General features: G+C 39.9%; 1 protein-coding gene across 1 annotated transcript; it reads left to right on the forward strand.

Annotated features, from left to right (window-relative positions):
* Positions 1–1,786: 1,786 nt before the first annotated feature.
* LOC140244576 (peroxisomal N(1)-acetyl-spermine/spermidine oxidase-like) lies at positions 1,787–13,792 on the forward strand. The gene is made up of 7 exons (XM_072324200.1): positions 1,787–1,919; positions 4,902–5,094; positions 5,831–5,922; positions 10,066–10,772; positions 11,960–12,185; positions 12,696–12,893; positions 13,632–13,792. Exons 2-7 carry the CDS (start codon positions 4,935–4,937, stop codon positions 13,782–13,784), a joined length of 1,536 nt encoding a protein of 511 aa, XP_072180301.1. The 5' UTR covers positions 1,787–1,919; positions 4,902–4,934; the 3' UTR covers positions 13,785–13,792.
* The last annotated feature ends 2,470 nt before the right edge of the window (positions 13,793–16,262 follow it).

The raw sequence follows: 16,262 nt of genomic DNA on the forward strand, positions 1-16,262 counted from the left end.
AAGAGTTCATAATACAAACATATAACCATGTGAAATAATACATAGGGCCTTTATTTCATAGCAAATCTTTAAATACCGGTGGAGGAGACCATTATCAATAAGCGAATCGCGTGACTTGGAAAACGGCCTCTAATTTTGGAATTCGTGCCAAATAAGATTAGATTTTTTTTTTTTTTATACGGATCTATTATAACAAACGAAGTCTACGTTCATCATCAGATGCATTGTTACTCAAAACACCCAGAGTAAAACGTGGATTGGGTGATGGTGCTTTTTTTTCCGTTATGGGACCAAAATTGTGGAATCAGTTACCTATTCAGTAAAGGCAACTGTCGTCTACAGAATAGAAACATTCAAATCCAAATTTAAAACGCATCTGTTCCTCTCACACTGAGGAGTTCAATTGCAGTATATTATGTTCGGAGCAATTATCACAGTTTCCCATTTTCTTCTCTGTTGTCATGTTTGAACATGTATATATATATATATATATATACATGTATATATATGTGTATAATATGTATATATATATGTATATATATATATATGTATATATACATATATATACATATGTATATATATGTATATATATGTATATATACATATATATATATATATATATATATATATATATATATATATATTTGTTTTTGAAGCGCAAAGGTGGGCCTGTGCGCTATACAAGTAGCCACTGTTATCATTATTATCATTATCATTATCATTATCATTATTAATGCACGTTGATTGGACACGACGTGTGAGGCAGGCAACACCATTATGTCATACTAATATGTAATCCCCATTCCAACTGCTTCGGGTCACAAAACCTTCCGTATCGCTGCGTGACTTATTTATGAACCCTCCATTATGTTTTGGTTGGTTTTGTTCAATGTTAAATGCATGGATTTCCTTTCGAAAAGAACGTGATAACCGAAATGGAATCTAGAAACGTATATTCCAGTCATATCACACTATATTTTCTAATCCTGACTGACCATAGAAACCTAAATGGCATCAAAACGCTTGACCTGGCGAGGAAGCGAATAGAATCTAAAGCACAAAATGGTTAGTCATCGGATATATATATATATATATATATATACACGTATATATACATACATATATATATATATATATATATATATATATATATATATATATATATATATGTATATATATATATACACGTATATATATATTACATAATCAACGTGTGTATCAACGGAACATAAAACCACGTTGTAAATGTCACTCATTTCCAGTACAGTAGTTGCCTATTTGTATTCACAAATCTGTCGTAAACCTTATCAAAGCCGAATATGAAGTAAATTGTAGCTTACATTGTATTTATGGTAGTCATTTTTATTGAGGTCACTGTATGAAAAACATGAGATGAGAACATGACGTACGTGATATGCATGAAAAGTAACATGTTCATTTAGTATGATACTACAGTGTAGGACTTTAAAGACGAGTATCAAGGGGAATATGCTATGTGGGTGCTGTGCACGTTTCATGTACTGGCCTTTCTGAATGGTTATTTACTCAGTATGAGAGAGATTTTTCTCCTCACACCGCACCTACTCATTATAAATTCGTTCTGGTTCCATAGCAGTGGCGCCCCTTCTTTACGGAATTACTGGATCCGCCCCTGTATAGAACACGTAGCAATAAGTACATTCAGTCCCGTTGCAATACAATATTTCATCTGTACCATTGTCTGCTCAATGCCCGGAAGGTCGTCCCGTTATTTCCCTTATCAAGCAGAGTTTCGATTACAGTCTCTCTCAAGCGGCTCGACGCCCGGGCCCCCTCCATGTAAATAAAGATTATACCATGGACCTGAACGGTGATATACATGCATAAAATGTGCAGAGTGGACAAGAACTCTTCATGCAGCGTTTAATTTCGTTCGAGCTGTGAGTACTTAACACTTGCATAACTGGTAAATGAGAACGCTATTGTAGCCAAGCGGGGTTGAAGTTCCATTCATGGAGCTCTGTTAGTAGCTCCATGTTCCATTTATGTATTTCATGGAGCGTGTGCAGTCGGTTGTGCTTGCGATACTCAATACAGACCAGTTTTAGTGTATATGCACATGTCCGCGGTCTGTATACGGTGTATGACCATAGAGCTAGTATAGCTTCGTGGTATGACACGAGTCTTTCTTCATGCGCTCAGTTGATTTTTCTCACGTTTTCTCACGCTCATAGATTTCAGATATCGGAAAAGAACAAGGTGCACTTTGATTTAGTTATTATAGTATCATAGTGGTATATAACCTAGACAGAAAGATCCGTCTGTTCGGAGGAGTCTTTTATTTTTATGATGTTGTCGCTCTCGAGGGGATCCGTGAAGCCAGACGCAGTCTCAGCGGAACATATCCCCGACGACCAGATACAGACCGATCTTTCGGTCAACGTGACCTAGATACGTAAAGTCGTGACCATCATAATTAAAGGGCTCCTATATAGCTTTGGTTGAGACCTAACTTCAGGTTTGTAACATTTTTGGGTGAGATAATGAGAAACCTCTTATGGAATATGAAATAGCATGTAATTCCAAGAGGAATTCAACGTTTATTTGATGAAAATTGGTTGTGAATGGCCGAGATACCCGAAACAGAGCAATACAAATAAAATGTGGGACCCATATTTTATTACGATCGCTTTGTTTTACTTTGTTTTTGGATATCTCAGACATTCCAAAACCGATTTTCATCAAATAATAAACTTTAACTTCCTCTTAGAATGGCATGCTCTGTACCATTTCATAAGTGGTTTCTTGGTATCTCGCAAAAAATTAAAAGCCAAATCCTCAGCTACACCAATATTGTACCATCCCCCTATTCAATTGTCATGAGGGGTATCACCTGCGAAAGTAGGTCTATCTATCAGTAGAACATCTACTGTATACTTACAGTACACGCCTAGTCGTCACAACTTTGGGGTCTTGAGACCAATACTGAGTATTGATTGGGAGAAGGTTTACCATCTGTCACATTATCTAGTATACCTTTACTATAGTGTCAGCCAACGGCGTAAATCCATACTGAGGAGTGGGGGGGGGGGGGGATGGTCACCATCACCACGATTACAAGCCCATCAACCGGACCGGCGCAGCTTTAGGTTTTTTTTTTTTTTTTTTTTTTTGGGGGGGGGGGAGAAGCTTTATGCCCCCCTCCCCCCCCCCCCCCCCACACACACACACTTTACAGGGATCGGATGCCCCACTCTTTTGCATGAAATATAAAGTGGGAGAAAAGTGGCAGCAACAACATAAAGACTTTTTGTTCTTGTTGCTTTATTTTTTTTTTTTTTTGCTTGTCAGACAACTTTCGGCGGAAAATCAGGCCTTAAAAGTATGAAAATTTTTTTTTTTTGGAAATATTGTTTTCTTTTCTTTTAAAAAAACAATAAGAAAATGAAATATTCACAATATATTATTGAATGACAAAATCGTGGTATTTCAGCTCTTGCTGTGCGACATCACTGTGAAGGCGTACTAAATAATGGGGCTTATCATCGGCGTAGACAGGATTTGATCTTAGGAGGAGCGGTTATGTGAGGGAACGAATCAAGCGAGGGGGGAGGGTATGGTAGGGGGTTTTCCCCCTCCTACGGTGAAATGTCTTTGCGTTGAAAATTTTGACATTTTTCTGTCCAAAAACTGCCGTTTGTAGCTATATTCTTCGATTTGGAAATTAAGGGGGGGCACACCAGGCGCAACTGCTGTCAATCACTGGTAGCAACATTAGGAGAATGGAATAATGATTAAATGCGAGCGAGCGAAGCGACGTCTATGTCAAAAATGTACAAAGTTTATCCCTTATCCTGTATAGCGGACCTTTTGCATGTTCATGATTGCAATACAACGATCTGGTGCATAGTTCTGGCGATATTTGGACAATTTTCCATTAAGAAAGTTGGAGATTTGTCCTCATCTCGGGAATTGCCTGGGGGATAAATGATTTGTCTGTCTAAACACTTCCTTTGGGGCGGGGCAAATGCCCCTTTGCCCCCCATAGATTCGACGTCCCTGATCTTCCCTTGGTATGCCCATAGATGTATCCTGACTGAGTCATCAGTCACTGTCGTTTCTCAGGAATGATTCAGGAAATGGAGGGGATTCAATTATGGCGATAAAGTTGTTGTTATTGTTTGTTTGTATGTTTTCGTACATATTTTGCGGATCGTCCCCAGTTACTCGCGTCATAGCATGTTTACATGTAGACCTATACTATTTGACGTTGTCAACGCCTGAGCCATACCTTACAGTGTATGTCGATGTTACTTTCTTCGCGAGCGAGCGAAGCGAGCGAGCGCTTGAGAAATTTTTTACATTTTCCTACAAGATAGAATACTGTTCAGCTCTGTTACCTGTCTGAAGGCCGGCGTACAAACGTCATGCAATATGCCAAAATTGATAACAATCACATTTCTGCTTCCTCCATTTTTCCCCTCAAAATTCAGGGGGGGGGGGGGGATGATTGTACAGGCCATCCCCCCTCCTCCATTTCAGGGGGGATATATCCCCCCCCCCATCCCCCCCCCCCCCCGGATTTACGCCCATGGTGTCAGCGCGTTCGCACATAGCCTTTTGCCAAGGCCCTATTGCTGTATGGAGGTGAGTAATCTAATGGGGGCGAACGGAGCGATCCCACTCAGTTGGACTCACTTCGCTCGCCCGTTTATAGCTATCATACAGCTATAGGCCTTGTCAAAAGGCTAGTTCGCCCAAGGCTCTGTGCAATATTGCGCAAGCAAACCGTCACTCCCCCACTCCACCTTCAGGCTTTCAGACAAACAAAGCTTGCTGCGCAGGCACATTTATTATGCTTTATGTCACAGCGAGTCTCGGTATTGTCTTCACATTTCATAGTGTTCCACTCTATCGACTAGGTGTAGCTGGGAAGCTCGGACGCCATAACAACAATGGCAACACCCGCTCCCGATCCCCTTGTGGTGATAGTCGGCGCCGGTATGGCCGGGCTGGCGGCTGCAGTCGAGTTGACCAGATCGAGAACATGCAAGGTGATTGTTTTGGAGGCAATGGACAGTCCAGGGGGACGAATACAGACCATCAAGGGATTCGGTGAGTAGTTTATGATCCCCCGGAAAAAAAAAAAAAGAAAATCGTCCGAATCACAAAACACTAGTTAATAAGGAATTGCAACGCTATTGCGCAATGTTAGTCCTATGGAGGGTCTGACATTATTTACGGTGTTCTCTGTACTAAAAAAACGCGAAACGGGGCGGATGAGAAAGAGATCCACCTTAAAACCTATGAACTTGATATCTGGAATACAAAGAAATAAGACAATAACTGATAGCTCCAACGGTAGTAACGATGCCCTTCCCGAGTTCGTCATCCTCAGCCCTGTGTCCATCATTGTACTCATTATAGGGCTCGACATTAGCGGTGGCCCGGGGCCAAATAAAAGTTGATGTCGGGACACCAAATTTTCAAAAAGGTTATCTTTTGATGGCCCGATCGGGCGACTAAGATTCAAAATGGGCTGATATGTTTCCTGTTATTTTATACCGATACAGAGAAAGTGAGTGTCCAGCCCTGATATTATCTATATCTTCTTTTTATGTAATCTATTATATATATTTTATTATGTATACATGCATCTTCGTTATAATAAATTATATACATCTTCTTTTGGTGAATATCAGTAAAGATTTTAAAGAAAGTATAAATTGTAAGTACAAAATCTCTATGAGTATAAGAAGGAAATTCTTTATACATCGTTTCTCCCGTCTATGCGGTAATTTATATGTAATTGTCGTGTCCTATATATGTATACTAATTTCCATCTTTGTAGGTGAACGTGTCGTGGAGCTTGGGGCAAACTGGCTACATGGAACGAGAGGAAATCCTTTATATAAACTCGCCAAGAAACACAAATTACTATCGGTAAGCAACATTATAGAAAGGACAGGTCGGGAGTATGGAACATGCACAGGCTATTATACAGGGGCGGATCCATGAATTCCGTAAGGAGGGTGGGGCGCGCGCAAGAGATACTTCTGGTGCACCTACTGGTTTAATCAGCTGACAAGGAAAAAAAAAAGGCTTCAGCGCAATTTTCTGGTGCCACTGTACAATCGAAAATTAGTGGGGTAGGGGCGCACTCACCCCTTTCATTTTTTCTTTGTTTTATTTCTTTTACTCTAGGGAAAATTACAGGTGCGCGCCCGGTGAGCCCCTGGGTCCGACAATGCTATACCCCATGATTTTGTTCTCCATATATGCGGAAGGTTATCGTCGTCATGAAAGAATGAAGATGATGATGATGATAATCTTGATATCAATGATATGAAAATGTATAGCATCTTATACTACAAAATGTTACAAGTAGACGTTTAAGTGCATTAGCCCACGCACTTACCACCGAGTGTGGATTACTGTTTGTGACACGCTTATTATGATTACCATTATTCCAAGTAAGTCCACACTCGTTCAGAACAAGATTGACAGCTTCGGACGACTATCTTTCATCCTGCTATACATTGTTTTCGTCTTTTAACGTTTTTCCATTTTCACTTCTCATATCCATGCAACCCGTCTTCTAGGTTGTTATTGTTAGGGATCAAGAAGATCTTCAGTCTAAGCCTCTCACGAATGCTTTACAATTCCAGTCATCGTTATTTACATGATAATTATTGTGTAACATAATTCAATCTATTTCGCTAGAGGAGACTTCGCCACGACTGCTTCGAATCGTGCGACTTTGAAGACCAAAAGTTGGTCGCTGTCTCCGGTAGGTCGCCAATAAGTCTCCGCGCTGAAGTCGAGGAGACATCTCGCAGACCTCGCGAATAAAAGTAGTCCCAGCGACATGGTCGCTACTAGAAGGAGACATCGTGGATACGTCGTGGAGACGTCTCTGCGACCGGCTGGAGACTTGAAGAGGGTCTCCGAAAACTCCCGGAGACTCGACTATATTCCAGGAGACGTCGCGATGACGCCTCTGCGACCACTCCAGAGAGACTCGAGTCACTACCAGGTCGTCAACTAGTCTCCAGCCCAATGAGATACCCACTTTTATAAGTTAAATTCCTTTGATACACTCAACACGCATGCGCTCGCCGTTCACGTGCATGGATTAGTTGCATGGATTGTTACCATACTCCCTCCGCGCATGAACGCATGCATGGATTGTTAAGGCCCGGTCTCACTACCCAAAAGTCGCGTAAACACATGAATCACGTAAGAAATTCGAGCCTTCCACGATACATGCGCGATTTGCGCATTACATAGTGTATTTCATGAGTTTGTCTGACGTGGAACCTTCGTATAATTATCGGCCGATGTGCGCCGGATCGCGTTTTTTTTTTAAAGACGGCACAGATTGGGGCATGGCGCGTGTTAACCCTATGGGAAAAACGTTGGGTTAGGGTTTATGGTTAGGGTTAGGGTTAGGGTTAGGGTTTGATGGTTAGGGTTAGGATTAGGATTAGGGTTAGGTTTAGGGATAGGGTTCCCAATCTGTGCCGTCTAAAAAAAACACGCCGCCGGGGAGGCGCTTTACGCGATTCCAGGTTTTGAGCAGCTCAAAACTCGGCTTCGCGTAAAAGTTTATGCAGTATTGCGCTGTTTTACGTAATTTTTGCGTAGTTCTTACGCGAACAATGCACGAAATATGCGTGGAATATCAGTGATTGTTCGCGAAAATGTTTCGCGAATCATGCGCGATTCATACTCAGTTCATAGAATGCACAGATTATGCGTGGTTTTCCGTGGACCTCAGTCGTCGCGCACAACCACGTATTCGCCCTGTTTGGGGCCTTGGCGTGCCTGTGCGCTGGAAGTGCGTGGTTTGTAAGTTATTTTTGCGTGATCTTTCCGTAATTCTTGCACAATTCGTCGGTGATTTTCATCGCGTAAATCAGCGAAAATTCTCGACGGACAAGCACGCACAACCAAATTTCTTGCGTGATTCATGCGTTTACGCGACTTTTGGGCAGTGTGACCGGGCATTATGGAAATCTGTCCGGAGGAGGTTTTCGGTGTGTGTCTGTTAAGACGGTACTCTCGCTTTCCCCTGCGGTTTTATTTCCTGATGCGAGGAGTTTTGTTCTCCGGACATTGTCCCAACGTTGTCGGGGTAAGGCCTGTTCAAGTAAGGTTTTATTACTAACATCACCTGTTAGATAATCGATGATCTCCACTATCAACCTTGCGCTCAATACAGGTGTATTTACCAAAATCCTTTATAAATGTAAATAACCACGCTTCAACCGAAAGCTAAAATTTTGATCGTGCACGTTACTCGTCGACAGGCGAGCCGAGAATTCTTTAATGAGTCGAGGATAATGTATATATAGACGCTAGCAGAAGCAAGCATGGGCATCAACGGAGATCGGTGGCGCCGCGTTGGTGGGATGATAACACCATCTACTTCACAAGCAACCTACTCCAGCCGTGCAAATGAATGAATGAATGAATAAATAAATAGATTTATAAATGAATGAATGAATGAATGAATAAATGAATAAATAAATAAATAATGCAAAACGAACAACTATTTAAGAAATAAAAAAAAATAATAAATCTTACAAGACGTTTAGCCCAAAGGCTCCGACCAAAAAGAAAAGAAAAAAAAAAAACCAAACAAACCCTTTTACTAATGGACATTTTAAAACAAACTTTCATATTCTCAGTACCATTGCACAAAATATCAGATCAGATAAGTTGTAGAAAACAGAAATATTTTGATAAGAAATTAATTCTTGCAATTACCCTCAATTTCTTTTTTCAATTATATCCCATAATAAATCCGCCTGATTTCGATGAGCCGCTTAACATAATACTTGTTAACTTGCGTACCGAGTATTATGCAGCACCCTTCATTTTATTGTGCAATCTCTTTTTCTTGCTGATAAAAATAGATATGATAATACTCTTTGTGCCACATCTTTCTTGGATATCTGTTTTCTTTTAAACAAAGGTATATTTGTATACTTCCTGGGTTACCCTTGGTTAGTGAGTATAGTTGAAAGAATCAAACGTTTTCGAGAGATACATTACTGTGTGCTCTGGGTCTCAGTTCAGTATTTTATGGGTTACAATTAGTTGTTTTCTGAGTTCAAAGTCCTGTTAACAAGGACGCGATAAATTTCCTATCGTTACACTCTTTACCTACAGTCATTTACATACCTAAAATAGAACGTTTACGTGAGGCGTGAGTCGAATGTACGTATTTGTCTCGTCTGTTTACTAGCTCCTGGATTCTCGGAGCCAAGTAGGCCTAATATAGCTCACCACAAAATATGCGTTCAAAGAATAGCACCCTGAATGATCCTCCTGGCAATTCTTAGTCCAAATATTTATTCACAAAGATGCGACGATGTTAAAATGCTTTCATTACTTTTACAGTGCGAGTGTAGGTTTTCTGCCGGATGTGTGTGTGTGTGTGGGGGGGGGGGGGCATGTGACGGTCCACGTCTGCATTCTTTTATTACAGTTGTAGCTTGAACGAATGATGTTGACTGCCTCCAAAACCCAAATGTAAGTGTGGATTGAGTGAAAGCAGCAATATCATTTGAACACATAAGTGAAAGTTGTGGAAAATTAGGCAATCGATTCAGAAGCTATGAATTTTGGGAGTTTTAGTGCCGTCATCGCTAGACAAGAAGACTTTAACACTTCATAACGTCATTCTGGACTACAGTGTAAAGAAAACATAAAGATACTTCCACAAAATTTGATTTTTTTCATGGAAAGTGCATCTGACATCTCATTGTTATGTTAAGGGTAGTAATATTAGTCTCCCTGCTTTCTAAAAGAGTGCCATTTCATTGTGCTGGCTAAATGTGAAAATATGTTGAATTTTCTTTATATTATTTCCTTTGTATTGTTGTCCAGAATGACGCCATGAACTGTAGAAGGCTCTTTATCCATTGATGACGACACCAAAACTTCATAACTTTTTAAAAGATTGTCCGATTTTCCTCAAACGTGCACTGATGTGTTCTACTACATTGATTGGTGAGCTGGTTTCTCTTAGTTCATTACATTTATGATATTGGGTTTCGGTTTACTTTTACTTTACAGCAGGATAAGGTTCCTCGCGCCCTCAACGACGACAGTGCCAGCTGGTACCGTTATGATGATAACGGTAACGACCATTATCAAACCGAAGATGGGGAAAGCATCGATCCCAAAGTGGTCCGGAATGTCAAGAGGATGTACGCCGAGGTACAGGAAGAGTTTGACAGCGTCGACCCGGAAGCCTTGGACCCAGGGGAAAGCTTTCGGGATGTCATGCTGCGGGGATTCACGCAGAGACTGGAGAAAATAGAGGTACATTCCAAGAAACTCCTGGACCAGTACTGGGCTGTTTTTGAATTCTGCTGCCGGATGGAATGTATGGACCTCGGCTCCTACGATCTCCACGAAGTGCAGTTTCGTAGCGCACTGCAGTACGAGGAACTGGAAGGCTTCTACTACACCACCTTGGGAGAGGAGGGTTACCAAGGAGTTATTTCCAAGCTTCTTGAAGACATCCCCGAATCGAGTATCCTCTATAACACTCCTGTTGCTAGGATACAATACCAGACATGTGGTGATGACGGCAGAGAATCAGTGGTTGTGCATGCGGAAGACGGAAGAACGTTCGAATGTAGTTACGTCATAGTGACATCTTCTGTGGGGTTCTTGAAAGAAAATCTTGGAACTTTTTTTGACCCTCCCCTACCTAAAGATAAGCTACAAGTGTTGAGGTCATTACCTTATGGTACGGTCAACAAGATTTTCCTCAAGTAAGTTTACAACAAAAATTCTTTATATCTCTCTCTAGTGCTAAATTCCAGTTTGTTTGTTTGTTTGTTTGTTTTGTGGGTTTTTTGTTTTGTTTTTGTTTTTTGGTGAAGTAAGTCCCACGTAACGATGGATATTCAACTCCTTGCTAAGTTTCTTATCTCTACCAAAGTAGATAGTTTTGGTTAGAAAACAGAAATAAAAAGGATGAAATCAATAAAAAGTAAAGTGCCTGTATGTCTCAGATAGGGATATACTTCCTTAGGTTTAAAATTATCCAAATGAAGGAAAATTTGGCAAAAGATAATCTCAGTGAATTATGATGAATTGAGATCTTTTTGGCACGTTTCAAGAAAGTTACATCAGTTTGAATGCAAGGAAACCATCAAAGTAGATCGTCGTATTGGGCATAGACGATAATCGTAAGTATAGTCCTCAGCTTTGTCAAGTGATTTTTACTACAAATATTAGCTTGAAAACAAAAACAAGCAAGCAAACAAACAAACATACGTTTCGTTCGTCAGAAGACCAAAGGATGATTGCTCATATACGTAATTCAAAATTATTTGAATGAGTATGGAGCAATAATGAAAAGACTATACGCCTTTGATGGAAACGTGAATTTCAGTGACGTTCCACACACACTGCAAGTGGGGTGCATATTAAGCAAGTCACATGACTAGCAACTAGTTCAAGGGGCTTATGAACCCAATATCACATTACGTACTGGAATGAAAGGGTTTTTTTTCTCATTCTCCCATATTCTGATTTTCTGATTGAAAATATATTCCTTTCGACGTGTAATCTACGCTCTTTTAGTCAGTGATGTGTTCACGTTTATATGTATTTCCTTCCCTGTAAAAGCTTAAATTATTCATATTTTTGTGATGAATGGTATCTAAGGCATTCGAAATCGCTATTTACTGTGTGCTGCAATACGTACATATGCATGGACGCCTACAATAAAGATGTTGGCTTATTATTTGTGAAAAAAATGTGTGTTAGTAGACACTTTTTTGCAACCCATGTAGTATTTCTAGAAGCGACTATTTCTCTTCTCGAAAGATCATCAAAATATAACGTGAAAACGTGACAGACATTCCAACCTACATCGAAGAAGCGGGACATGTGTCACCCACGCTATGAGAATGATACAATTGCCCTGAAAATTTCAATCGTACTTGTTCAGATACGACGAGCCTTTTTGGACGTCCGAAGAGTTTGGGGTGCAGCTGATGTGGAGGGAGCCCTCTACGGAGATTTCGGAAAGGGACGAAGAGGCAGAGAAAGCGGTATTCTACCGCACACTGGTTGGATTCAACGCAGAGGAAAAGAACAGCGACATCTTGCTTGGCTGGACCTATGGCAAAGGGGCGGAGTTTATGGAGACACTTAGTGATGAAGAATTGGGCAAGGTATTATTATGACGTCATAACGTCGTTTGGGAAGCCAGTAGAAGACAGTATAAATTTCATTAAGTGACAGGTGACGTATGTCCATGGTTTGAGTAAAGTAACATTAAGTCGCTTGATAAGAAAAAAAAAAAAAAACAAAAAACCACAAAGTCCCGTTGCTGATGTTTCGATCAATACTGCATTTTTCTGGGGTTTTCTTCTGTTTGGATTTTGGTCAGCTCACAAACTTCACTCAATTTTGTGAGGACTTATCGTTAAGACTGAGCTTACCAAATTGAGACTCTCAACTTTCATTGTTAATCTTTAAAAGTGTATTTGCATATGAAGCCAGTAAAAATATAAAAATCTTTATCGGATATCCCACATCCCATCTCATCCCCATTTTACCTACGGGAAAGGAAAGTTTTGGTCATCACATTAATCTAATCGTGAGATTCACAGGAACAAGTCAGAAGAAGAGTATGTAAGAAAGGCGGTGCATTCAGCTAGATTCTTTCGTTTGTATTTCAGCGCTGCACGTCACTTCTCAGGCAATTCCTTGGCGATCCTACCATTCCGGAACCCGCCTCGGTTATGTGCAGTCGTTGGCATAGCAACCGATATCAGCGCGGTTCATACGCGGCCTTTTTCTCGCCCCATTCGTCCTGTACAAATCACGACATCATGAATGCACCGGTGTATGGCTCGAGCACTGATGGAAAAGAGAAGGTAATGACGCCACCGTATTCCCGTTGTGACGTCAGACTGTGAAGATTGCGAAAAATGATAGCTCAAGAAGGATAGACCTTAAGGCGATGCTCTTGGGTTCCATTTCATAAAATATATAATACATATAGATTATAGGATAGCAACTCTTACTGGAATAGCAACTTCCCGTAGTAACAGCCAAGTCAATCAGAAAGCAGGATTCTTGTCATTACCATGACACTTGCCATTAATTGCAGGAAGAGTTACAATCAGAACTTTTTTTTTTAATTTCAATGAAATGGGCCTAGAGTCTTATGATTGTGATATATGCATTATTCTTATATTGTGTTAATTATAATCATGATGTCGGGCTTATGATAAAGTTTATCGTCATCATAATTAAAAAAAAAAAATGAGATGATAGTTGGCAGGCATACTTGACCAGTGCCTTGTTGGCTGGGGGAAAATACAAAACAAAGCAATCCATTGATGGTTAAAATGTGCAGTAAAATTCCATTCTCGGAATAACGTTTAACGCTTTGTCAAGTCCTCTTTACTTATCATTTCCAATGATCTAGATGCAATATTAAACCTATTTGCACAGGGAGCGTTTCAATTCATCAATTTTGAAACTCTCGGCAGAGCTGTTTCATAATATTATGTAATGTTTTGCTGTGTTCTTTGTTTTTCGTAAAGAGAAGTGATAAAGTTCTTATCTTTTGAGACTCGAACCCGTGGCCTCTTCCTCGTCCAATGCAGGTTCCTATCCTATGCTTCGCTGGAGAGGCATTCCACAAAATCTTCTTCTCCACGACCCACGGGGCCTTTCTGTCAGGACGAGACCAAGCCCGAGCCCTGATAAAATACCTTTCTCGTCGCCATGGAAACACGTCCAAATGTTTGCTGAACTGAGACATCTATAGGCCTACTCGTAATAATGGTGATATATAGCACTGCTGTACCGTTTCTCCTTTATAGTATCATACAACTATTACTGCATCTACATCTACTTCTACTATTCTGCTTCAGATATTACTACTACTACTACTACTGCCGCCGCCGCTGCTGCTGCTGCTGCTACTACTACTACTACTACTACTACTACTACTACTACTACTACTAGTATTACAACAACAACAACAACAACAACAGCAACAGCAACAACTACGTGTACTACTACTACTATACTGCTGCTACTACTACTACTACTACTACTACATACTATTACTGTTACTACTACTACTACTACTGCATACTACTCTTACTATTACTGCTATACTAATTCTACTACTATTACTACTACTACTACTACTACTACTACTACTACTACTACTACTATTACTACTACTACTACTACTACTACTACTACTACTACTACTACTACTACTACTACTACTACTATACATTACTTTTATACTACAACTACTACAGGTTATTCCTGCGCATATGACAATGAGAAAACGTTAATACGTGTATTTTCCCAAATTATAATGCCGCACTGATAATTAATGAAAATGTCTTAGAAGGAGGTATACGAATTCCAGCATTCCTCATATTGTTTTAAAACATTCCGTAATCTTGCGTCCGATATAGGCGAATCATTATCATCACCTAATACTGCAAGAGCTTGCTAATGTGACATGGCTTACAAGGCCTGAATATGTATTTGGTTTTATTCAGCCTTGTTTTGATTTTACCTGTACTTACGACTGATTTCACACTGTGCATGTATATGTAAATTGTTTTGTGTAGTCGGGGAAAAGGGGGGGGGGGGGTCTGATAAAATGTTAATGGATGTATGTGAATTATTTTGTTTTCATTGATGAGGAAGCACTACCTTGTCATCGAGAACGAGATCAAGCGTTAATTGTGTCACGAACCTGAAGTGAAAGCTAATGGTGGCTTGGTAGCGGAAAAGTATAACATTTCTGCAGCAGTTTACATACGGAAAGTGGCAGTATAATTTTGACTCTTTTTATGTTACAAGTCAGTGCAGTATCGATAAGCTGGCCGTTGCTATATATGGTTGTTGTTTTTGCACTATAATGGATAAACTGACAAGCTCTGCTATAGGATGAGGTGGGAGGATCTCATTTGAGGATGGCAACGCCTTTCTTTATTTTAGAGAGACTATATACATAACAATGAATCAGGGAAGCCTACGACACTATTTTAGAAAGAATCACTAAACACGCACCACTGTGACTGTGACTCCTGAAACCGTTAGTTTTCTCATTATTATGGACCAGGGTTTAAGCCGAACCCCACCCCTTGCGAATTTCAGAAGTGATGTGAAAACAAGCTGGTCCACTTAGAAAGCAAATCTGTTATTTCTTTGATACTTTTTCCGTAATTGTTAGCGCATGTCTGTGCAGTAATGAATTATTTTATTTTGCGAGATCTTCGGCACTCTGTATTAACTGAAAGAAACGCCCTCTATATGGGATAAAAATGTAGTCATCGCATGACAGCCTTCATGAGATCTCATTATCCGTTAATGAGGTCAGTTTGAAAGGTTCCGAAACACTATTACTTGAGTCATTACTGAAAGCGTTTACTTCCACGGTCTTGTTTCTGGTTATTATTTTATACTTACGATGTGTATTCAGTGGCCTGTATATTACTCCAGTATAATTTGCGACTCGCGGACCAAAGATTCGTCTGCTTTAGGAAAATAGTATCGGAAAAAGCCACGAATACGATGTAAATCAAGACGATTTCATGAAAAATCAATGTAATGTTATAGAAAATGAGAAGAACGTTTGAAATTTGCTTCGCTATGCGTTCGATCCACCCACCTAACTCAAGAAAGACAGTCATGATATTGCGTTATCATTAATGTCTATCAAACTATCAACTCAAGTAGACCTGTTGCCAACCGTTCCTTGAAAGTCTAATGTCTTTAAAGGAGAATTTTATATGCATAATTTTCTTCTGTTAATGCCAAAGACCCTCATTGGATACTGTATAATATTTGTTTGTAGAGTAAATGTGAAAGTTGAATTGACAGCGAGAGATGTTTTTATTCATGTAGGCATATAACTTCATAAGTACGTTTATCATCAAATGTAGAAAGTGTGATATGCAATTTGGCAAAGTGTAATGTAAGTTTTATGAAAGGATGCAAACAATCATATTTCTTTTTATCAAAATAATGTGAAAGACGTTTCCTTGCGTAAACAGCGTGGATTTCTCTTTCTTTTTTTTTTCTAATAAAAAAAAAATACTAACGCTATATACTTCTTGTTATTTGAAGATTAAAGAGAGTGCCCTAATGAAAGATCCTTAGGGTATTAACCAAGTCATTGCTGTACCGCAGCATGCCAATTGAAAATAGCTCTCTTCGAGTTCGGGAAGCTGCTGTGGCTGAGCAGTAAAAGGTCGTATATC

This window comes from Diadema setosum, chromosome 21 (genome assembly GCF_964275005.1).
Source record: "Diadema setosum chromosome 21, eeDiaSeto1, whole genome shotgun sequence".
Lineage (NCBI taxonomy): Eukaryota > Metazoa > Echinodermata > Echinoidea > Diadematoida > Diadematidae > Diadema > Diadema setosum.